Below are 24,321 nucleotides of genomic sequence, written 5' to 3' on the forward strand. Positions count from 1 at the left end.
AAAGAAAGCCAGCTAGAAAAGTAGAATGAACAAGTAGCAATGAAGAGAAAGAGAAAAAGAAAAAGAATCTTTCGCCTTTCTCAGAATGCCAAGTGCTAGGTACGTCCTGCCATGCAGGGTGGCAAGTAGGGTGACCACATTTCCAAACTACCATTCAGGGACACCCTCCCTTCCCAAAAATCAGCTTGTGCTGTAACGAATCACAGCACAGTGATTGGACACAAGAGGCGGGATTTATGATTTCTCCAATCACAAGCAGGGGGCGGGGATTGTGCTCCTCCAGCCATTCCTTGGCCAGGACAAGTACTGTCAGTGAGTAAAGCGGTGATGTGGCTGCCTTTTTTGGGGGCATTAGATTTCATTCTGGGACACTGTATTGTCCTGGAATAAATGTGCCTGGGACAGACCTGCAAAATGCGGGACTGTCCCGGGCAATCTGGGACACGTGGTCACCCTAGTGGCAAGACGGAGGCAATGGAATTAGCAGCTTAAAGGGAGGCCTCTTTAACTTAATGAAGCACTGAATATTAATGTGCGAATAACTTACCCCTTGAATTATACATAAACCTAAGAACAAAATGTTTTAATTTTTTTTGTAGAACTAACTAGTACTTGGACATGGTGCCTGCATTCGTTGTTTCTGTTCAGGCTAAGAACGCTAGCGCAGAAAATATCGGAATTTGCCAGAAATGCAGTGTCCTCGTCACTTCCTATGCACTGAACTGATATATCATAGTTCTCTGTGTTCCCAGCTTTCTTGTGCACTACAAACACCTCACCTCTGATGGGAAGGAGGAGATATTCTGTAGTTTTTAACACATTTTCTGGCCTAGGGTGACAATGCAGCTTTTCTATAGGTATAGTGACTGAGTGTTGTCACCCCAGAACAGGAAGTGTGCTACCAGTGGGATCACCAGGTGAAAATAAAGGAGAAAAGGCCTAAAGTTAACTAATGCAGCCATAACATATATGAACTGGTAAGCTGCAATATTTAATTTTGTTCTTGGGTTTAGATACACTTTAAAGTAATGTAGATTGTGTGATTGCTAACCTCTCCTTAATATGCCGGCTGTTTGGCTGTCCTGTGGCTTTTAGTCATTGCCCTTGAACAAGCATGCCTAGAGGAACTTCTGACTCCTTATCTGCATACTGGATCATGGTTAGATAATCAGAAATATTGTAGGCAGATGGTCAACATAACTGTCTGGACACCAGCATTTATAAAAGGAATTCTGCAATGGCAGCTGCATCATTTCTCTAATGGCTGGTTTGTTTTAACAACCTTCTGTACATGAACGCTCCGTGTTCACACAGATGTGGTTACTACTAGAAAGGTTTATAATTAGGGCAGAGTGGTCAGCTGTTTCGGGCACAGGGGCATGCCAAAAGGAAAGCTAATTTTAGCTTTGCCATCCTTTAGGCTTTTCTCTCCGAAGGTGATTCGCAATAGCAGCCTTTGTATTTTTTCTCAATAAAGGTTTCCTTTAGATCCCTGTTGTAGCCTAAGCTTTTACCGCTTGGCCAAAGACAGGGAGTTGTGCTGCCTGCTAATTGGAGCTAAGTAGTTGTGACTGCCAGGGGGTGTATCCATTTGCTGGGGGTAGACCGCTGCTCTCACACACAGCTCCGCAAGTTCAACTTGGCCAGCATCATTAGAGGACAGGAAACTCTCACCATTAATCCTTCTCACCTTCAGTCAGTTGCCAGGAAAGAGGAGATTGACGTAGTGCAAGAGCGGTATGGAGGCAATAAAAGAAAAGTTAGGTTTTTAAAGCGGGGGTTCACCCTGTTAAAAAAAAAAAAAAAATGTTTTTTTTTATTATTCCATTACTTTCGGCATCGTAGCGCGAGCTACGGTATGCCGGTCCTAAATTTTTAATCCCCGTACTCACTGTGCTATTGTTGATTGAAGAATCCGGGGAATGGGCGTTCCTATGGTGAGAGAAGGTGATTGACGGCCGGCCCTGGCACGTCACGCTTCTCCGGAAATAGCCGAAATAGGCTTGGCTATTCACGGCGCCTGCGCATAGCCTGTGCGCAGGCGCTGTGAATAGCCGAGACCTACTCCGGCTGTCTTCGGGGAGCGTGACGTGCCAGAGCCGGCCGTCAATCATCCTCCCTCTCCATAGGCACGCCCATTCCCCGCGGGAGTCGGATTCTTCAATCAACAATAGCACAGTGAGTACGGGGATTAAAAATTTAGGACCGGCATACCGTAGCTCGCGCTACGATGCCGAAAGTAATGGAATAATGGGGTGAAGGAGGGTGAACTACCGCTTTAAAGTGCTAAGCAAAGTCCAGAAGTATAAATCTATAAGTTGTAAAGGTTGGGCTAAAGTCGGACTTTAGGATGATCAAACAATAATACACAATACATGTGCAAATTGCCTGTACCTGGAACCAGTTTTGTCTGTATGATCTGACACCATCATTTGAGTAATTTGCAAGGAGTTATCACTGCATATGATTCAAGTTTAAAATTCAAACAAAACATTCAGAAATATTTCACAAACCCATACTAAGATCAAAACACAACGAAATAATGCATGTGAAGTGACTGGTATCACAAGATGAAGACACAATGGAGCATTTTCATAATGCTTAGTGTACAAGGATTCATACAAAATTCAAGCCTATTTCAAAGCCTAAACTTTTTTTACTTTAAAAGAGAAGTATGGGATAATTTTTTTTCCCATAATCATATTTGCCTAGGTGGATGCAGAATCTGTCCCCTGCCGCTTCTGCACTGAAAACCGAGCAATTGCACACCGCCGATGGCTTGGTTCTCTCAGTTTCCAGAGCAGAGAGCTGCTGCCTGTCAGGCAGCAGCTCTCCTGCTCTGCTCCTCCACGCTCACTGGAGCTCTGTACTGTGAAGAGATGGGGAGTTCCTGTCTCAGCAGCTCGCTGAGAGGCTGAGACTGCCATCGGTCGCGGAGTTGGGATGATGTGGTGCCTGGACTGATCCCAGTGATGTCAGCGGAGAGCAGACTTCAGACCGTTCTCTGCTTAAACTGGGTTACAGGCGTGCAAAACAAATTGCACCCCTGTGACCCTTAGGAGAAGCTAAACTAAATTAGCTCAGGCTGGACCTCTCCTTTTAATCCATTCCTTGCATTAGGGTAAAAAATGTTTAGATGTTGCCCCCCCCCTCTTATTACTTACCTGAGCTCTCATTCGATCCAGCGCCATGCACGCCTGCAGATTTTCTCTCTCCTCACTTCCGGGTCTCACTGGCTCCCAGTGCTGTCAATCAAAGCCAGTGACAAGGAAGCCGGAGGCGGGGCCAAGTCTAGCTGTCTGTGTCAATGGACAGAGGGGAGGGGCCATCAGAGCCAGTGGGGCAACTGAAACGAGGAGCTTTGCGGCTGCTCTGTGCTATTGCACAGGTAAGTATAGATATGTTTGATTAAAAATTACCTTTACAATCACTTTAATCAATTGACTGTTTTTACCAGATATTTCATTACAGTTCCAAGCCCTTCTCTAGCTTATGTTACTCTGCTCTTTGTATCCTAGCACTCTGCTTCTCCCTGCTCTTTATCTTGCTATAGCTCTTGTATTCTTATATTGTTCCTTTCCACTTTTGTATATCCCTCCCCCTCCTGCTAATTCCATCTTTGCTTATGCTTTACCTTCCTCTCTGTCCACTTTTCCCACCCTCTTTACATTAGATTCTAATTTTTGTTGGTGTTTCTGTTGGCTTTTTCACTTTAAAAGGATGATGAAGATATGTGAGCTACCTCTTTTAACCTATACTGTATGTCAACATTTCCCTATGACATCTACTTGCCTTTTTGGATTGGTTAGCTAGTACTGTATGTAAGTGGACTAGAGTCTCATATCTCATACAATGTACTTTGTTTCATAGTCCAGTTTTTAAATAAAACTTGAATTGACTAAACACAAATACAGTTTGCATACATTTACCCTTATGATCCAGTTAAACTTTAGCCATTCATTGAAAACAGTCCAGGGCCCATGTTAAAGGGGTTGTAAAGGTACAATTTTTTCTCCTAAATGGCTACCTCATCCTTCGATTTTGCTTTTAAATGTCCTTATTTCTTCGGAGAAATCCTCACTTCCTGTTCTTCTGTCTGTAACTACACACAGTAATGCAAGGCTTTCTCCCTGGTGTGGAGTGTCGTGCTTGCCCCCTCCCTTGGACTACATGAGAGTCGGGATGCTCTCTACGTTGCAGATAAAGGAGCTGTGTGTTAGTGGGCGTCATGCTGGCCCCCTCATGGGAGGGGGCGAGCATGACACTCCACACCAGGGAGAAAGCCTTGCATTACTGCGTGTAGTTACAGACAGAAGAACAAGAAGTGAGGATTTCTCAGAAGAAATAAGGATATTTAAAGGCAAAATCGAAGGATGAGGTGAGTGAAGGAGGGCTGAACTAATGTAAAGGAAGCTATAGGGGAGAAAAAAATTGTACCTTTACAACCCCTTTAGGTAATTCAGTGATGATTATTGCTTTTAGCGACACAAACTGGCTTGTTTTGGTTTGATTTTTTTCTCTGAAATAGGTTGTAGTACCACAGATTTCATATTTAATGTGTCTCTTTTCACAGATGAGTCCATGCAGAAGCTGTTTGAAGGGGGTAAAGGAAGCGTCTTTCAGAGGGTGCTGTCTTGGCTTCCATCTCAGAATCACCAGTTACAACTAGCTGGTGCCTTGGCGATTGCCAACTTTGCCAGAAATGGTAATACCAATTATGTAATGTGAATCAGAAATTGTAATTCTGCTACATAATGTAGAGAGAATGTTGATTATCTGCTGTTGGATTTACTCTGGAAAGGTAAATTCATTTTATGTAGAGTGGCGTAAGGCTGCTTGCTTAGTAAGGGAGCTTACAGTATCAATTGCTGAAGTGAATTCTGCTAGGAGATGCTACATCACTTCTCCTCTGCAGAACTCTCCTTCAGATTATGTGATAATACAAGGCGGTGAGAAGTCTGTTACAGGTTATAGAGGTGTGACTGATGATTTCCCTGCCAAAGCTGCCCATAGATGGTTCAGCAGGAACTGGACAAACTTTGCCATTTCCGTCTGAGAGAAGTCAAACGAATTATTAACTTTTCACAAGAGGGCTTGTTAGAAATGTTTTGTTGTGTATTCTGACAGAGGGGTCCCCACTGTCAGAATACAATAACAGTGGGGAGGATTCCTCCATTCATCTCAGTTTTGTGGATGGAGGAATCTGTTCAGTTTTCTAGAGCAGCTAAGTCACGTATGACCAGCTAAAGACCTAGCCAGTGATCGAATGAACTCCACCCAAAACTGCTCCCCTCAATGTAATTTTATCGATATGTTCTGTATAGAAAAATAAATACGTTTTCCAGAGTTTAGGTGACAGACAGCGCAACCTGCTGTGACAGTTACTCTGCTGTTGCATTTGACCCACCCAGACTCAGTTTGTAATGAGTAACCTATGAACTGCCATTTTAACTCAAGAATGTTATCAAAATACTTCTTTTTTTTTTTTTTATTATTATTATTATTTCAATTATAAAAGTTTTTTTACAGTTTTGCCTATGGCAAATTTTATTTATCTTGCAGTGCATCCGGGAAGCATTCACAGCGCTTCACTTTTTCCACATGTTGTTATGTTGCAGGCTTATTTCAAAATGGATTAAATGTAATATTTTCCTCAAAATTCTACAAACAATACCCCATAATGACAACTTGAAAGAAGTTTGTTTGAAATCTTTGCAAATTTAAAACAAATTAAAAACAAAATCACATGTACATAAGTATTTCACAGCCTTTGCTCAATACTTTGTTGAAGCACCTCTGGCACCAATTACAGCCTCAAGTCTTCATGTAATTTTTGTTTATTTTTTAATACATTTGCAAAGATTTCAAACAAACTCCATTCATGTTATCATTATTGGGTGGTATTTGTAGAATTTTGAAGAAAATAGTGAATTTAATCCATTTTGGAATAAGGCTATAACATAACAAAATGTGAAAAAAGTGAAGCGATGCAAACACTTTGTGGATGCGCTGTATTTTCGAAAATTCTTAAATATGTGCCCATTGGCAAATTGGATATACTGTATGTAAACTGCAGTAGATCTTCCATATGATATGATAAAGGGGAAAGGGAGACGCGCTGAAATGTCTATAGTGTGCTCAAATAATGAAATAAAAAATACACAGTGGTACAGTGAATAGATTGACACTGGATATGTAACAAAAAGCATATACACAATGTAAATGAAAATAATTGGGATGGAAACAGAGTCCAAGGTAAGCAGAGATGAAGATAGTGTTGCCAAGTGTCTGGTTGGTCCAAATAACGGTGCAGTGACAAAGAACCTCCACCACCATCAAACACTGACCCTTACCAGAGCCTGAGATCTCAAAGAAATCAAACACAGCGAGGATACAAGGAAACATCCATCAATCAAAGTGAAGGTATAAGGAAACATCCATCAGGGTAATAAAAACGAGTCTTCACCAATGTCTCAATCATCAGGGAGTGTTAACATTCGAGGATATGCAAAAAGAACCAAGGGAGACTCGCATAGTGTAAAACCTTCTAAGCATTTAATGAGTAAAAAAGAATGCGCACTTACATCAATTTAGTAAAATTGGAGCAAAAAAAACATAAGCCGGCCAGCTGGCAGAGCGTGTACCCGTCTCTTCCTGGTCCTTAGCACGTGATGCAGTGACGTCAGAACGCCGCCTCCAAACGTTTCGTCTCTATTGGGACTTGGTCATGGGATAAGGCAGCGCTCTGCGTCACCGCATATGAGTACAATGGGAGTGGATCCAGCCTCGATGTGGGTCTCACAGGGCTGTACACACGCCATCTTAAGTTAGGGAAAACGAAAGGGAAGCTGGAATATCACTTAACCAAACTTCCTGGCTGTAAAACAGTACAATTTAAAACGGGCAAAGTCACAACCCGAACTCGGGGATCGCAGATAGCAAACATCTCTATCCCTCACAAGGCTACATATGCACATTAACCTTAACGGAACAATGCGCACATACCTAATCGTTAGCAGATGTGTATGAACCATAATAAAAAATTATACCAAAAATGTTCAGAAAAGATGAAAAATCTGAACCACATTTAATATATATATAAACAAAAAAAATTAATAGAGCACAGGCAAAGAAAAGGGCAGCCGAGTGAGACCCACCTCAAGTTTACATGTTAAACTAAATTCTCATACAAATGCATTACCTCCCCATGTTTGTGGGAAACATGAGAGCAACCCACAAAGGGAAAAACTATAGCTATCAGAACATGAATTCCATATAAAAGCAACAGTGTATGAAAATACATTTAAAAAGATAGCATAATCCATTAAAAATATCCAAACATTAAATTGGGAATTTACAAAGAAAAACAGGTAGTATAAAAAGAAAGAAAGAAGGGAGAAGAGAGACATGGTTACATCCCTAAGAATTGTCACTGAAACAATTGGCATCAACATCTATATTTAAGCCATAGGGTGTGTAACATTTCAGTTTGTGCACCCACGACATTTCTGATCTGGAAATACTACGAACCAGATCACCCCCCTCCAATGTTCATTGAACTTATCAATGCCCAAAAATATCGTTTGATTGGAGTACTTGCTGTGGGTAGACAGGTAATGCCTAGACACCGAGTGTTTAGTATACCCACTGCGTATATTACTGATATGCTCCAGTGCCCATGCGGCCTGCAGTATGTGGGCAGGACTAAACGCCCTTTACAGGTTCGCCTTAACGAGCATATCAGTAATATACGCAGTGGGTATACTAAACACTCAGTGTCTAGGCATTACTGCACCATTATTTGGACCAACCGCATACTAGGCAACACTATCTTCATCTCTGCTTACCTTTGACTTTGTTTCCATCCCAATTATTTTCATTTACATTGTGTATATGCTTTTTGTTACATATCCAGTGTCAACCTATTCACTGTACCACTATGTATTTTTTATTTCATTATTTAAGCACAGTATACACATTTCAGCGCGTCTCCCTTTCCCCTTTATGTATTTTGATGTTGTATAACATTTTTGAGTCGCAGCTTTTAATTTTTTAATTTTCACTTGTTTTGTTTATATGGTATGCGCAATATTTTTTCCATTTTTATATATGATATGATGACTGACCACTGAAACTGTATGAACCACATGCTGATCTTTACTGCATATCAGTCCTATCTCTGTGTATATTGCATACCAGGGTTCATGGTAATATGTTTACTTTAGATGGGAACTGCATCCATATGGTGGACAATGGCATTGTACAGAAACTCATAGATCTCCTAGATGGGCATGTGGAAGGTGGCAATGTAACAGTACAGCATGCAGCACTAAGTGCTCTAAGGAACTTGGCCATTCCTGGTAAGTTTACAATATTCCATTTAAAAGAACATTAGAAGAAACTTCCATATATGTTAAAATGGGAATCGGAACTGAATGCCCAAAATACCACTCCATGTGCATGAACTTAGGATATTGAACCAAATCCTTGGCAATAAGGGAGACCGCAGTTAAAATTTTCACCAGATGGTATTATACACCCGCTCATCTAAATATAATATGTCCAGATGTCTCTCCCAACTGCTTCAGAGGATGTGACTCTCCGGGTACCTTCTTACACATATTTTGGAGTTGTGATAAACTATCCCCCAATTGGAAGGAAGTAAATGCAATTTTATAAGCAAATTAGCAGGTTGGGAACTTACACTCACACACCTCAACTGCTTACTATTCCAAAACATACTAGACTTAAACACATCTTACACAGCTTATCCACACTGGAAGGAAGCTTGTGTCTCAATCCCACAAATCATTTCAAGAATCAAAGAAATAAGAGGTAGAAAGCATCTATCATTCAATAAACAACACTAAGAATCTTTTCGACATAAAATGGAACCCATGGTTTATCTACAAGACTAGTTGTGACTAGTGGTGACGGGTCTCACGTAGTCAAGTTTATATGTTATGTCTCAACTTGAGTCACTTATGAATTATATGCATATGTGTACAGTTGTTTTATTTCTGAGCACTTTATGATGCATTGGGCTTTACTTCATAATTTTTGTTGCACACTGTACTGATTAATGTTTAATAGCCACGGTCGATATTTGCACTTTAATACCTACGTTTTTGGTACATGCATACCTGTATCAACTAATTTTATTTTTATAGCGCTACACTTTTTGTTATATATCTGTTTTTGTACCTACTATCTGTATAGTGCTTAGCTGCTGTACGTTGTTGCTTTACCAAGCGCAGATATTATTCCTATTTTAATCAAAAAAGTGAGCATTAGAGAGCTATATGATGTTTAGGAATTCTAGTAAGGCAACAGATGTGAGCATTGCTTTTCGTAATCACACTGAGGGCTGTGAAGAGACCAGTAGTTCCCACTTCTAAGCTTCAATCCTTTTTTATGAATTGGTAATCCAATATAATAGGAGTATTTTACCACACACTTCTCATTGGTCAACAGAGCTAGATCCAATCATGGGAGCATAGTGAAATGTCCCACCTCTTATCCTCCTCAGTAAGGATGAGCTCAGGCATGTTCACGAGTCCATGCGCCCGCACCCGCCAGAAAGCTGACACTCTGCAGCGCCAATCACAGGGAGTGAAACATTTCCTGATCTGTGCAGTCGTAGATTGGGAAATGTCTTACTGCCTGTGATTAGAGCTGCGGAGTGGCAGCTTCCTGGCAGGCACATGGACTTGTGAACATACCTGAGCTCATCCTTACTGAGATATTTGTTTGTGGCAACCTTAAAGGTCCTTGTTTACTTAAAAGCATTTGTGCATTTTAGGAGATTTTTATTTTCTTAACTGCCTCTTGAATGAAACTACGCATTTTGACCCTTGAAACAACATTTCTTTATCGTACATCATGGGACACAGAGCGGCATATTCATTACTATATGGGTTATATGGAGTACCTTCAGGTGTTGACACTGGCAATCTCAAACAGGAAATGCCCCTCCCTATATAACCCCCTCCCATAGGAGGAGTACCTCAGTTTTTACGCCAGTGTCTTAGGTGTTAGTCATGGTTTAGCTTGCCTCCGCATCCTTGGGATTAGGTGAGCTAACCGGTTCTGTCCAAAAAAGCCTCAGCGCTAAAGTGGTCAGTAACCGGACCCCAAACCCTTGGGGTATAGCCCATAATGCTTTTCTTTTTAGAGAGCTGGACCCTGGGCCCAGAACTTAGAAACCTTTGGGTGCCTAATGTTTCTGTTGCCAGAGTGCTATATGGGCCCAGGATAGTGGATCCTTCATAGGAACCCAGGGCCTGAAGGTCTAGACATCCCCACCGAGATGGGGGAAGATTGGGCCTCTTGCTTGGCAAAGTCCTGCGGCATGGAGCAGGTAAGTGAGGGGAAAACTTGCGGAACTTGGTTCTTAGCAGGTTTTTTCTGGGGGGTCACAGGGGACATGCCTAAAGTTATGCACTGCATCTGGCAAACTAGTCACATATCATAAAGATAGGATGGCTCTATATATATTATTCCCCATAAGATGTGACCTCCCTTGTAGTGTTGGAAAAGCATTGAGTGGGGCCTGTGTGATATAAAAGTATATGTGTGTGTCAGAGAGCTGTGCTTACCTGCAAGCCTCCAGGCGATGCTCCATTCAGTCTTCCTCCTCAGAGCCTGCAAAGCAGGCAAAACGCTGACCTCCTCGTGGTTCCAGGCTGCAGGCTGCAGTTTGCTGGAGCAGAGAGGTCCCTTCCTCCCAACCCCCCCCCCCCCGGTCGGGAGGGGCATTTCCTGTTTGAGATTGCTGGGGGGGGAAGGGCGGGTCAGTGGCTTAAGGAAGGGGCGGCCCTTCCTTGTTTGTTCCACATTCAATACTTTGGAACTGGGGAGGAAAGACCAGAGCGGCAGCACGGGGCGCCGAGGACACACAGGGGCCAGAAAGAATATTGCAGTCTTCAGAAGACTGTTTTCAAGCCTAGGAATAGGCTGTTTCTTTTCCATCTCATAGCATTTCTTGCAATACTACTCAGGGGGACAGAATGTTTTTTCTTTCCTAGATTTGAAAAAAAAAAAAAAAAAAAGAAAAAGAAAGAAAGATTTTAAAAAAAAAAAAAAAAAAAAGTGTCATCTAGGGGAGAGGAAGCATTTTTTATCCCCCAAACAGGTGTTTGGGCATTTAACTATTTATAGTCCCAGGTACCAATAAGCTAGCCAGGTGTACCTCGGTATTGTACCATGGCATCCGGGTCAGAGGGTACAAGAGGTGGGGATTCCCCCAGAGAGTCTGAGGTCTCGGACAAAGCTATGCCGCTGCTTTCCCCACAGGGAGCCTTGGGGCCATCGGGATCTGGGGCTGGAGCTGGCGCGGGTCAGTCCAACCCTAAGATGGTCACGGAGGAGGTATTACTCACCTCTTTAAAAGAGATGCAGAAAAGCATGGGAAAAATGATAGCCGCAGCTATGCGGGGCAGTAAGCGGAATAGATCTCCGTCGCCCAAACGCGGACCCTCAGAAGAGGAGGTCCTTTCCTCAGGGGAATTGGACGACCTCTTGGACAAGGACCAAGTAGGTTCAGGGATCGAAGATCCGGATACAGAGGAGTCTGGAGCAGTCTCCCAAGGGGAGAGCTGGTGGATTCAAGCCTTAACGGACTTGGTCCATAATGCATTCAACTTGCCAGTACCAGATCTCCAGGTATCTACGGTTTCAGCTTTGGGCTCACTGAGGGTGCCTCAAAGCAATGCAGTATTTCCGATCCACCCTCTACTAGAGGGAGTTTTGTTCCAAGATTGGAACAAGCCAGATAAAATCTTCTTACCACCTAAAAGATTCTCTGCCCTATATCCTATGGAAGATAAATTTTCCAAGAAATGGGCTACTCCGGCAGTGGACGCAGCCATCTCATGTATTAACAAATCATTAACATGCCCTGTAGAAAACATACAGGTATTCAAGGATCCAGTTGATAAACGCTTGGAAGCACTACTTAAGAACTCCTTCACTACTGCAGGGGCAGTAGTACAGCCAGCTGTGGCTGCGATTGGGGTTGCTCAAGCATTATCGGATCAAGTTAAGCAGATGCTTAAACTTATTCCTGCCCAGCAGGCAGAAGAATTTTCGGATGTCCCTAGGGCCATATGTTTTACAGTAGACGCAATTAAGGATTCTATCCAGCAAGCGGCACGTTTATCGTTATCCCTTATCCATATGAGAAGACTTATGGTTAAAAAGCTGGGAGGCCGAGCCCCCATGCAAGAAGCTCCTGGTAGGGTTCCCCTTCCATGGAGGACGACTCTTCGGAGAAGACCTAGATAAATACATTCAAACCATTTCAAATGGCAAAAGTACTCTCTTGCCAACTAAGAGGAAGTTTCAGGGGCCTGCGTTTAAACGACAGTACTCCCCTGGGCAGGGGCCCTCTAATGCCAAACAGTATCGACGGCCTCCTGCGAAAGCAAACTTCGGCTTCAACAGCAAATCACAAGGACAGGCTGCTAGAGGCAGAAAGCAGTGGGTTCGCAAACCAGCAAAACCAGCCCCCAAGCCGACCTTATGAAGGGGCGCCCCCACCCACGAAGGTGGGGGGAAGGCTGCGACTCTTTTCAGAGGTTTGGGAAGCCAGCATTCCCGACGAGTGGGTACGGTCTTCCGTGGCCACGGGCTACAAATTAGATTTCCTAAGGTTTCCTCTTCATTTCCAGGAGTCGAGGATTCCAAACGATCCGGAGAAAGGAGCCGCATTAATGTCGGCATTAAATCATCTACTTTCCCAGGAAGTAATAGTAGAGGTACCAGTCCTGGAACAGGGGCTAGGTTTCTACTCCAACCTATTCATCATCCCGAAGTCCAATGGAGATGTCAGGCCAATTTTGGACCTAAAGATGGTAAATACTTACCTAAAGATCCGCTCATTTCGGATGGAATCCGTGCGGTCAGCAGCTACCACACTCCAAAAGGACGACTTCATGGCGTCCATAGACATAAAGGATGCCTACCTTCATCTTCCAATTTATCAGCCACATCAAAAATATCTACGCTTCATGGTGGCTTCGCGTCACTTCCAATTCGTGGCGCTTCCCTTCGGGTTGGCTACGGCCCCCCGGGTGTTCACGAAGGTCCTAGCTCCAATCCTAGCCAAACTAAGGATCCAAAGGGTCACGATCCTAGCATACCTGGACGACCTCCTAGTCATAGATCACTCGTCTCCTGGCTTGGAGCGAGCAGTGGCCCTCACGGTCCAATACCTCGAGAGGTTCGGCTGGGTCCTAAATCGAGAAAAGTCAGCTTTCCTGCCCACAAGGCAGTTGGAATATCTCGGCATGAGATTAGACACAGAACAACAAAGAGTGTTTCTACCTCTGAGAAAGGTCAAAGCCATCAAGGAATTAATCCTACTGGTTCTAAGCAAGAAGGAACCGACTATTCGCCTATGTATGAGGTTACTAGGCAAGATGGTGGCCACATTCGAGGCGGTACCATACGCCCAGAGCCACACTCGCATCCTGCAGGCAGCCATCCTGTCAGCATGGAGCAGAAGGCCACAGGCCTTGGATATCCCGTTGCCGCTCTCATCAAGAGTCCGACAAAGTCTGTGTTGGTGGTTAGACCCTCAGAATCTAGTGAAGGGGAAGTCTTTCAGCCCAGTGGCTTGGAAGATAGTGACCACAGACGCCAGCCTGACGGGCTGGGGAGCAATTTTGGATGGTGGCACTCGCCAAGGTATTTGGGCAACGCCAGAGAAGCAGTTGCCCATCAACATCTTGGAGCTCAGAGCTGCTCGACTAGCCCTCAGGGCTTGGACGTCAAAATTGCAGGGGTTCCCGGTGAGAATTCTATCAGACAATGCCACGGCCGTGGCATACATAAATCACCAAGGGGGAACCAGGAGTCAAGCCGCTCAGAGAGAGGTGAGCTTGGTTCTCCTATGGGCAGAGGCTCATGTGCCCTGCATATCGGCAATATTCATTCCAGGAGTGGACAACTTTCAGGCGGACTTCTTAAGCCGCCAGACTCTATTGCCGGGGGAATGGTCTCTGCATCCACAAACCTTTCAAGCACTCTGCCAAAGAGGGGGGAGTGCCGGACGTGGATATCATGGCATCGAGACTCAACAAGAAGCTAGACAGGTTCATGTCCCGCTCAAGGGATCCGATGGCCTGCGGAACCGATGCGTTGGTTTGCCCTTGGCATCAGTTCAAACTTCTTTATGCGTTTCCCCCGCTCCAGTTACTACCCCGCCTGCTGCACAGGATCCGGGTGGAGCACATACCAGTCATCCTGGTAGCTCCAGCATGGCCCAGAAGGGCATGGTACTCACTAATCTTAAAGATGGTAGTGGGAGACCCTTGGACTCTTCCCCTACGGCCAGACCTGCTATCGCAAGGTCCGATCCTCCACCCTGCCTTACGGCATCTAAATTTGACGGCCTGGAAGCTGAATCCCTGATTCTCAGGGGTAGAGGTCTGTCTCAGAAAGTAATCTCTACCCTAATCAGAGCCAGGAAACCGGTCTCTAGGGTGATTTATTACAGGGTCTGGAAGGCCTATGTAGGCTGGTGTGAGTCCAAGCGATGGCTTTCTCGCAAATTCACCATTGATAGAGTTTTAAGTTTTCTCCAGCTAGGAGTGGATAAAGGATTGGCATTAAGCACAATCAAAGGACAGATTTCTGCTCTGTCAGTGTGGTTTCAGCGGCCGCTGGCCACCCACTCGCTGGTTAAGACCTTCCTTCAAGGGGTCTTACGTATTAAACCTCCAGTTAAATCCCCGCTTTGCCCGTGGGATTTAAACCTTGTTCTGTCAAGTTTACAGAAACAACCGTTTGAGCCGTTGGCTGAAATTCCTTTGGTTTTACTGACAAGGAAGTTAGTATTTTTGGTCGCCATAGTTTCCGCAAGAAGAGTATCGGAACTGGCGGCCTTATCCTGTAAGGAACCATATCTTATTTTTCACAAGGACAGGGTCGTTCTCCGCCCTCATCCTTCCTTCCTACCGAAGGTTGTATCCAGTTTTCATTTGAACCAGGATTTGGTATTACCATCCTTCTTCCCTAAACCTACTTCCAGAAAGGAAGGGTTGCTGCATACCTTGGATATCGTCAGGGCCATGAAGGCCTATCTTAGAGCTACAAAGAAGATCCGGAAAACAGATGTGCTGTTCATATTACCGGATGGGCCCAAGAAGGGGCAGGCAGCTGCAAAGTCCACCATTTCTAGGTGGATTAAGCAATTAATCACTCAGGCCTACGGCTTGAAAGGGTTGACTCCTCCAGTATCATTAAAGGCTCATTCTACTAGGGCCATGGGCGCCTCCTGGGCAGCACACCACCAGATCTCTATGGCTCAAGTTTGCAAGGCGGCAACCTGGTCTTCTGTCCACACGTTTACAAAATTCTACCAGTTGGACGTAAGAAGGAGGTCTGATACAGCCTTTGGGCAGGCAGTGCTGCAGGCTGCAGTTTGAGACCCTCGGATTCCGGGGGCTCCTCTTTTTTGAGTTAAATTTAAAATTTAAGATTATTTTTCTCAACTAAGTTGGATTTATTATGATTTGAGTATTTCTCTGAATTAAATCCTTTTGTCTTGGAGATGTTCTCCCTCCCCTCATTGTGAGCATTGCTTTGGGACATCCCATATAGTAATGAATATGCCGCTCTGTGTCCCGTGATGTACGATAAAGAAAAAGGGATTTTTAATACAGCTTACCTGTAAAATCCTTTTCTTGGAGTACATCACGGGACACAGAGCTCCCACCCCTCTTTTTGGGGACCATTTTGGGAGGCATACTGCTTGCTACAAAACTGAGGTACTCCTCCTATGGGAGGGGGTTATATAGGGAGGGGCATTTCCTGTTTGAGATTGCCAGTGTCAACACCTGAAGGTACTCCATATAACCCATATAGTAATGAATATGCCGCTCTGTGTCCCGTGATGTACTCCAAGAAAAGGATTTTACAGGTAAGCTGTATTAAAAATCCCTTTTTTTAGTCTCTGGCCAATAAAACGCTTATCTGAGGGTTCTTCTTCCAGCAAGGTGTCCCAGAAGAAAGATGCAGTTTTCATTTGTTATGTGGCCCTGCTGATCCATGAGCCCTTGCCATTGCGAACATTATGATGGATACTCATTCCAGGGCTATGTATTGCAGTGTAGGAACTGGCAGCACAGGGCATAACGGCCACTATGTGAATTTGGTACAGGAAGGGTGTCCAGGATACTTGGTGTTCACCATTTCATTTTTTGGTAAAAGATAAACTTACCCTTTAAGTAGTATCCTGCTAAAAGTGCAGGGAAATGTCTTGCAGGCTCACAGCAAACACATTTCATCTGTCTTAAAAGGAGCCCATAATAATAGAAAGTGGTCAGTTCTGCTGGTGTGGGCTGGCTACCCCCCAAAATGTGCGCGACAGTGGGGTTGATTTACTAAAACCGAATAGTGCAATATCTGTTGCAGGTGTGCATGGTAGCCAATCGGGTCCCAACTTCAGCTTGTTAAATTGCCATTTGACAATAAAACCTGGAAGCTGATTGGTTTATATGCAGAGCTGCACCAGATTTTGCACTCTCCAGTTGTAGTAAATCAACCCCAGTGTGCCTCTTAACACCAACGTTGACTAGCTTTTGAGTTTATCCGTTGTGAAGTGTTGGCAACCCAGTGTAGCAGGGAGGGGTAAGATTTTCTAACCTATCCAGTCACTTTTTCCACCAATAGCTGAAGGAAGGCTGTGGTAATATTGCTTAATCTTGGATTAAACAATATCATCTCATCTCGTCTCATATCTACGGGTTCTTCAAGACGTCCTCTCCGGAAAAGTAAAATGTGTCCCGATAAAGTTCTGCAAAATGTAAAGACTTTCACATTTCTGTTCTTACTAATGTTTTCCTATCTCCATGATCTTAGATAAATACTTACTGACAAGGGAAGGAAAAGTGAAATCTCAGTTAGCATTATGTAGGCAGTTCTGCTCTGCACCCAGAAGTATCAAAGCACTTTGTGTGTGAGTGTTGTATTCTAAGACTTGGCGGGAGGTGGGACACGTAAAGAAGAAAATTGGTTCTGATACTGAATGCAAATTAGCCTGGTATTGTGATTCATAATTGCAACAGTTCTTTCTTTTAAAGGGTTGAACCAGTGCTGATTCAGTGACGTTTTTCTACCTGCATCTAGACACACATCCACAAAAGGCTTTCTTTTATGTTTTTGTTTTTTCCTCCTTTACAGTTATCAATAAAGCAAAAATGCTTTCAGCTGGAGTAGCAGAGGAAGTGCTGAAGTTTCTGAAGTCTGAAATGCCTCCAGTCCAGTTTAAACTATTGGGAACACTGCGGATGTTAATAGATGCTCAAGGTAAAAGGATGATGTGCAAGGAAGAAACTAACTTTTATTTGATTCTTTATCAGCTGCTGAGGTATTAAAGACTTTCAAAGATGTTAGATGTTATGCCTGTGTTTTTGTTTTAAAGCCTGCTTAAAGTTTAACTGTTTTTGCAGGTAAAAAAATTTAAATTTTTGTATTTATTTTTTCCTCCTGAGCCTACAGAGCATTGCACCTGCAATCAGCAGATTATGGGTTCAATGTCAGGCTCCTCCAGAGACTGCCTACAGCTTTTTGCCCATGTCTCTGTATGGGATTTCTGTTTGAAAGCTGTAGGAAGTGTCAATAACTACAAGAGCGTTCACCAGCGTCCTCAAAGTTCCTTGAAAATTGCAAGCAGTTGGCCACAGTGGCATATGGAAGATGTAGTTTATTCATTCACTGGTTCCTGTGAATAAATAACGCAGCTGTGTGGGCAGAGCCCCGCTTTTTTTTAAATTGTAAAGGCGGGGAGAGGATCTCACGCCCGCTGTCATGGGGAGAGGGTATCGTGAGATACAGGGACTGGTGCATAGTTACGTGTTAGATATTACACCCTAATTACGGTTGTATCGTGTAACATGTTAATAAGGGTGAACTTTAAATGCACCTGTCAGTTCTACCGTGTATCCCCCGAAAATAAGCCCGGGTCTTATATTAATTTTGGCCACCAAAAACACAGTAGGGCTTATTTTCGGGGTAGGGCTTGCCATGCAATGTGCCAAGTGTTAATAATAGCAAAAGTTCTTGTAAACTGCCAGGATCCTTGCCACCACAGCAATATACAATCCAAAAGGTGTATGTCTCACCTTCCTATAGCATTGCTTGACGCTTCCATGACTCGCCTGAACGGTCTTCCTTGCACTGAGCACTGCAGAAGGGGGGCCGAGATCATCCCCGCTGATAGGAGCAGAAGAGAAGGTGAGAGCAGTGAAGATGAACGGCACTTTCCATGACCTGCTCCGAGCAATGCAGAGAGAGGGGGGGTGAAGATCCCCCACTGACAGTCAGGAGAAGGGGAGGGCAGCAGAGGTCAGATGAACGGCGCTTTCATTGGCCGCACTGAGCAATGCAGAGGCAGGGGGGGTCAAGATCCCCCTCTAGCAGCCAGGAGAAGATAATGGGAGAGCAGTGAAGATTGGCTAAGCAGCGCTTCCGTGGTCCGCTCAGAGCAATGCAAATAAAGGAGGGGTCGAGATCCCCCACTGACAGCCAGAAGAAGTGAAGGGGAGAGCAGCTGGAGATTATATAGCGGCACTAAAAGAAGGTACCTGATTAAAGCAGACCACAGCAAGCACACACACCTTCCACATTATACAACACTGCATTAGTGAGAATTCTAGCAGTTTACAACCACTTCAAACTAGGGCTTATTTCAGGGTAGGGCTTATATTGCAGCCCTCCCCTAAAATCCTGCTAGGTCTTATTATCGGGGTAGGTCTTATTTTCGGGGAAACACGGTTTGAAGATCTTGGTGTCAATGTGAATAAAGTTCTGAGACTTTGAGGTATTATCGTAATCATATATATTCTGAAATGTTCAGAAACAGCCAGGGAGGTCTAATACTGAGTATGCTGTTCTAAGGTAAATCTAACACTTTGTAAACAAATCTAAGCTGGTTTCCTAATAGCCAGTGAGGCTGCCCCCGTCGGTGATGGGCCTTACCTGCTTATTAATGGAACACAATTAGTATGCTTTATTACTGCTATGGTTATTGTTCCACCACTCCACAATCTTTAGGTGGCTTGTCCTGTAATTGATTTTATCACAGAATTTATTTAGCCAGGTAGGTGAATGTACAGTTTAACACACTTCACCAGAGAGAAGAATCTACAAAAATATTTGGTAAATCTGGTCACGGAAAGTATAACACAGAAAGGCCCTTTTCACACATGCTGTCCGATCGGGTCTGCCTATCAGTTTTCCAGGCGGACCTGATTGGACGCTCTATTCACTTCTGTGGAGTGACTGATGTCAGCGCTGACATCCAGTCTGCCAAATCCAGACGGATGGAGACCAAACGGACAGGTGGATACGTTTTCATCCGATCTCCCATAGAGGATAGCGGGGCTCTGACAGGCCCATCTCGGCACAGTGAGTGAAGACGGACTTGTCATACGCCTGCTCAGCGGAGATCAACAGATCAATCCCCACAGAGTAAGCGGATTCCCTAAAAACGGACTGCCCCGTGTAAAAGGGGCCTAAGGATGTAAAAATATTTGTATTGTTGCATGAGGTTTTTTTTTTTTCTGAAATCCACATTATATTCAGCACAAAAAGATCAACTGAGTACCCTGTATAAGAATGATAATGTGTGCATCTTCCTGCAGCTGAGGCCGCTGAACAGTTGGGGAAGAACATTGAACTAGTTGAGCGCCTCGTAGAATGGTGTGAAGCCAAGGACCATGCTGGAGTTATGGGCGAGTCCAACAGGCTGCTTTCAGCTCTCATACGGCACAGCAAATCAAAGGTCTGTTTCCTATCATATTATATATAGTAGAAATAATAATCTTGCCCTCTTTGTGTATACACTATTGTAACACTGTGTACACCAATTGTACATGCAGATTCATTAGATTAGCCACTTCAATACCAGGCACTTTCACCCCCTTTTTTGCCCAAGCCAGCTTTCCGTGCTGTCACACTTTGAATGAGAATTGCGCGGTCATGCAACACTGTACACATATGACTTTTTTTTCCATACAACTAGAGCTGTCTTTTGGTATTTAATCGCCACTGTTTTTTTGTTTTTTTGCTAAATAGAAAAAAAAAAATGAAAATAAATGCATGTTTCTCTTCTTTATAAATGTAGGCCAATATTATACTCTTACATTTCTTTGAAAATAACCCAAGTCAGTGTATATTATTTAGTCTGTAGGAAAGTCCACAAACTAGGGTGTGTGTGTGTATGTGTGTGTGTGTGTGTATATATATATATATATATATATATATATATATATATATATATATATATATATATATATATTGTATATAATGTATATGTGTGTGTGTGTGTGTGTGTGTACATACATAAAAATATATATATATCTCTCTTATGTTTTTATATATATATATATATATATATATATATATATATATATATATATAATATGAAAATCGATCAGTACTGATGGCCTATCTCGTTTCTTGAGGCGTGAAAATGCCAGGACAGTACAAATATCCCACAAATGATCCCTTTTTTTCGAAAGTAGAAGGTCAAAGGTATTTAATAAGAGGCATGATGTTTTTTTTGGGCCTGAGCTCTGTGATAGGACAAGGGGGTTGAGGTCCCTACATCCCATAAGCTCTGACGTCAGGTATTTTAATGGTGTAGGAGAAATACATTGCGGGGGAGCACTGGAGAGGTGAGGATAAAGTGATTGGGGGAAGCGGGACTGCCGTTCCCTGAATGGGCAATAAATGATCATTTATTTTTCAAATTAACCTACCATTGTACCTAATAAACTGCTCTTCTGCATAGCCATGTGAACAACCCAGCATTACAGGAAAATGTGTCGGTCTTCCTGTTATGTGCAATAATAAACACTGCAATAATTTCATAATGAGAGTTTCCTTTTTCCTAACAACTTCCATACTTCCGTTCTAAGCTTCCTGGAGCTACCACTGTTCACTTTGGTGGTCTGTTGGTTACAAGGATAACAATTGTGTATCTGTGACGACCACAAATGCTGAGTTTTATTAATACAGTAGTAATTTTTATTTTAAAAACCTAATTTGTAAAATATACTATGGCCATTTAAGAAAAAATATTATTTGAGAGACTTGTATGCATTTTTACTATTAAGTTGACATCATTAAAGAGAAAGTACACTCTGCTGCTTTTTGTTTTTTTTTCTTACCTGCAAAGTAAAAGCATAATGTGCTAGTATGCATTGAATGGCATCTAATTAGGCGATCCAAGTGGAAATTGGAGCCGGTAACTGTGAAAACTAGCTTCATATATGCCTCCATATAGATCAGATCCTGTAATGCAAGGGTGGGCAACTGCAGCTGTTGTGGAACTACATGTCCCACAGTCCAACAGTTACACATGTGGCACCCAGAGACATGATGGCACTTGTAGTTCAGCAATAGCTGGAGGGCCGCAGTTGCCCACCCCTGCTGTAATGTAAAAACCCTACTGATAGAGAAATGAGGGGGGCATGGCCAAGTTTAAATTTTCCAGAAATTGCCCAGATCTGCATGCAACTTTAGCTGCTTACACTTCTCGATCTACAAGTTGTTTGTTTTCACTGGAAGTAAGCACAATCTATGCAGATTTCAATTATACGCTGTTTGAATGGACATTTTTTCACACCACATACATCATTTGGTCTGCTAGAACATCCTGGGGTAAGTGATGACACAGTGCAATAACCTGCAACACGAATAACAAGATAAATATGTCACTGCATGTTATTTGCTGAGCTGTGAATGTTGTTAATCGTTTTTTTTTTAATGACATATCTTTGGCAACATCATGAGATGACTGTGTGAAAAGCAGCTACACACATAACTTACCACAGACACATACAGCACTGATCAGGAATCTGCCTTATCCCATAATAGGCAGTCCTTTTCTTTCTATTAGTTTTAAATGAGAAGATTTTTTTTGGAAGATTTAATGGGTATTGGCTATAATTGCCTCTTAAAATGTTGGACAGTGGGACTTTAGGGTTTAATGGACCTAATGACTCTACAAGCTGCCCAGGATATTCGAAGACCATATTATGTATGTAATATGTGTTTTCAAAATAAAAAAAAGTAACTTGGACCACTGGATACTTTGTACTGTATACGGATGGGATAGCAATTTCATGCAAATCTGTTTTCTTTTATTGCTTGATTTCTCTCTTCCATAGGATGTAATTAGAACCATTGTTGAAAGTGGAGGCATCAAGCACTTAGTCACCATGGCAACCAGCGAACATGTAATAATGCAAAACGAAGCACTTGTTGCCTTGGGATTAATAGCCGCATTAGATTTACGTAAGTATTTTAAAGGATGTATTCCTTTTTCTTATTAACTTTCCGCTAGTGCATTGAAATAATTAGTTTAGTTTGTGATCAGCGACATATGAATGAAGTGAGATACACAAGTGTTACTTTAAGAGTCTGTGTAATGTTGGATTTATATTTCTTAATTGCAATGATCAGACTGCTAGCTGTAATCTTAAAGGTATACTGTGTCAAGAATATACAATAACTCTCCTGCCTCGCTTCACCCCCTTATCATTCTCAATGCCATGAATATAATCCAGTACGATTTATATATTAGGGAAATGTTAATTTATTGATTTCTGTTTGGAACTGCAGCTCCTAGTTTTAAGACAGCGCTGGTCTCAGGCCTCGTACACACGGCCGAGGAACTCGACGTGCCAAACACATCGAGTTCCTCGGCCAGTTCAGCCCTGAAGCCGCCGAGGAGCTCGGCGGGCCGAGAGCTCCCATAGAACAACGAGAAAATAGAGAACATGTTCTCTATTTTCTCGACGAGTTCCTCGGCGGCTCCATCGGGCCGAAAGTGTACACACGACAGAGTTTCTCGGCAGAATCAGGCTCTGACCGAGTTTCTCGCCGAATTCTGCCGAGAAACTCTGTCGTGTGTACGAGGCCTCAGACTAATGATTAGAAACCTTCAGATTGGTTCACGCTCATGTGATCAGTATAACAGCTAGTCATACTGATCACATGGGTTTGTGAACAAAACATATGCCAACACGTGTGTAGGGTCATACAACCCAGGAAATGTGCCCAGATTTTACATCATACGGCCCAGCTCACAATGAGGCCGTTGGTATAAAACACATATTTGTGTCAAACTGTTTTGTTCGTGGTTAGATTTAAATAAAAAAAGCATAAGCCAGTAATTTATATTAACCCCTTCATGCTGATCGTATGCAACCTCATTGGATTTGGCTTTTTCCTGTGGGGCGCCGCATATTTAAATATCTCCCTTTGTGCTGGGAGCACAACGAACAGTGCACACCCAGCACAGAGATGGGGGTCTAATCGAGAGCCCCGTTTTAACGATCGGGATCCGAAACGTCTGATTCTGGGTTCATCTGATCACTGTGATAGCCTCTGATTACTGGTCACTGTTAAGCCGGCCCCAGTGTTTTCTGTCTCTGTGAATGGACAAGACAGATGCATTGTATTTTCCTCTGTCCTTGTAGAGATAGAAAAAATAAGTGTGTGGTGAAAAATATAATCAAGGTTTAATCAATGCTTAGACCCCTGACATCTCGCCAAAGCCCCCCACAGGGTTGATTTAAAAAAGGGAAACATTGTTATAAATACTTAAAAGCAAAATTGTAAAAAAAAAAAAAAACACTTTAACTTTTAATGGTGTCTTATTCCGTAGGGTTCAATATTGAGTTGGCCCACCCTTTGCAGCTATGACGGCTTTAACTCTTCTGGGAAGGCTGTCCACAAGGTTTAGTGTGTATGGGAATGTTTGACCATTATTCCAGAAGAGCATTTGTCAGATCAGGCACTGATGCTGGACCGGAAGCAAGGTCCACAAGGCATGGAAGAGCAACTTTGGGGTGGAGGAACTTGAATGGCCTGTACAGAGTCCTGACCTCAACCTGATAGAACACCTTTGGTATGAATTAGAGTGGAGACTGCGAGCCAGGCCTTCTCATCCACATCAGTGACTGACCTTACAAATGCGCTTCTGGAAGAAGGGTCAAACATTCCCATAGACACACGTCTAAAACCTTGTGAACGGCCTTCCCAGAATAGTTGACGCTGTTATAGCTGCAAAGGGTGGGCCAACTCCATATTGGACCCTATGGACTAAGACTGGGATGCCAATAAAGTTCATGTGCGTGTAAAGGCAAGCGTCTCAATATTTTTGACAATCTAGTGTGAGTATATTGTTCATCAAGGTTCTCTAACAAACTTGAGGGCTTCACAGAACAGCTGTATTTCTACTGAGATTAAATTACACACAGGTGGACTTTATTTACTAATTAGGTGGCTTCTGAAGGTAATTGG

At 43.1% G+C, this 24,321-nt stretch overlaps 1 protein-coding gene across 2 annotated transcripts in view; it reads left to right on the forward strand.

Moving 5' to 3' along the window:
• RAP1GDS1 (Rap1 GTPase-GDP dissociation stimulator 1) overlaps positions 1-24,321 on the forward strand; it is a 191,391-nt gene that overhangs the window by 155,377 nt on the left and 11,693 nt on the right. For both annotated transcript variants that reach the window (XM_040328113.1, XM_040328123.1), the window contains 5 exons: positions 4,574-4,705; positions 8,226-8,360; positions 17,188-17,313; positions 19,650-19,789; positions 22,182-22,308. In XM_040328113.1, the coding sequence (XP_040184047.1) occupies positions 4,574-4,705; positions 8,226-8,360; positions 17,188-17,313; positions 19,650-19,789; positions 22,182-22,308 (660 nt within the window). The remainder of the gene's footprint in view (positions 1-4,573; positions 4,706-8,225; positions 8,361-17,187; positions 17,314-19,649; positions 19,790-22,181; positions 22,309-24,321) is intronic.

This window comes from Rana temporaria, chromosome 1, assembly GCF_905171775.1.
Source record: "Rana temporaria chromosome 1, aRanTem1.1, whole genome shotgun sequence".
Taxonomy (NCBI): Eukaryota; Metazoa; Chordata; class Amphibia; order Anura; family Ranidae; genus Rana; species Rana temporaria.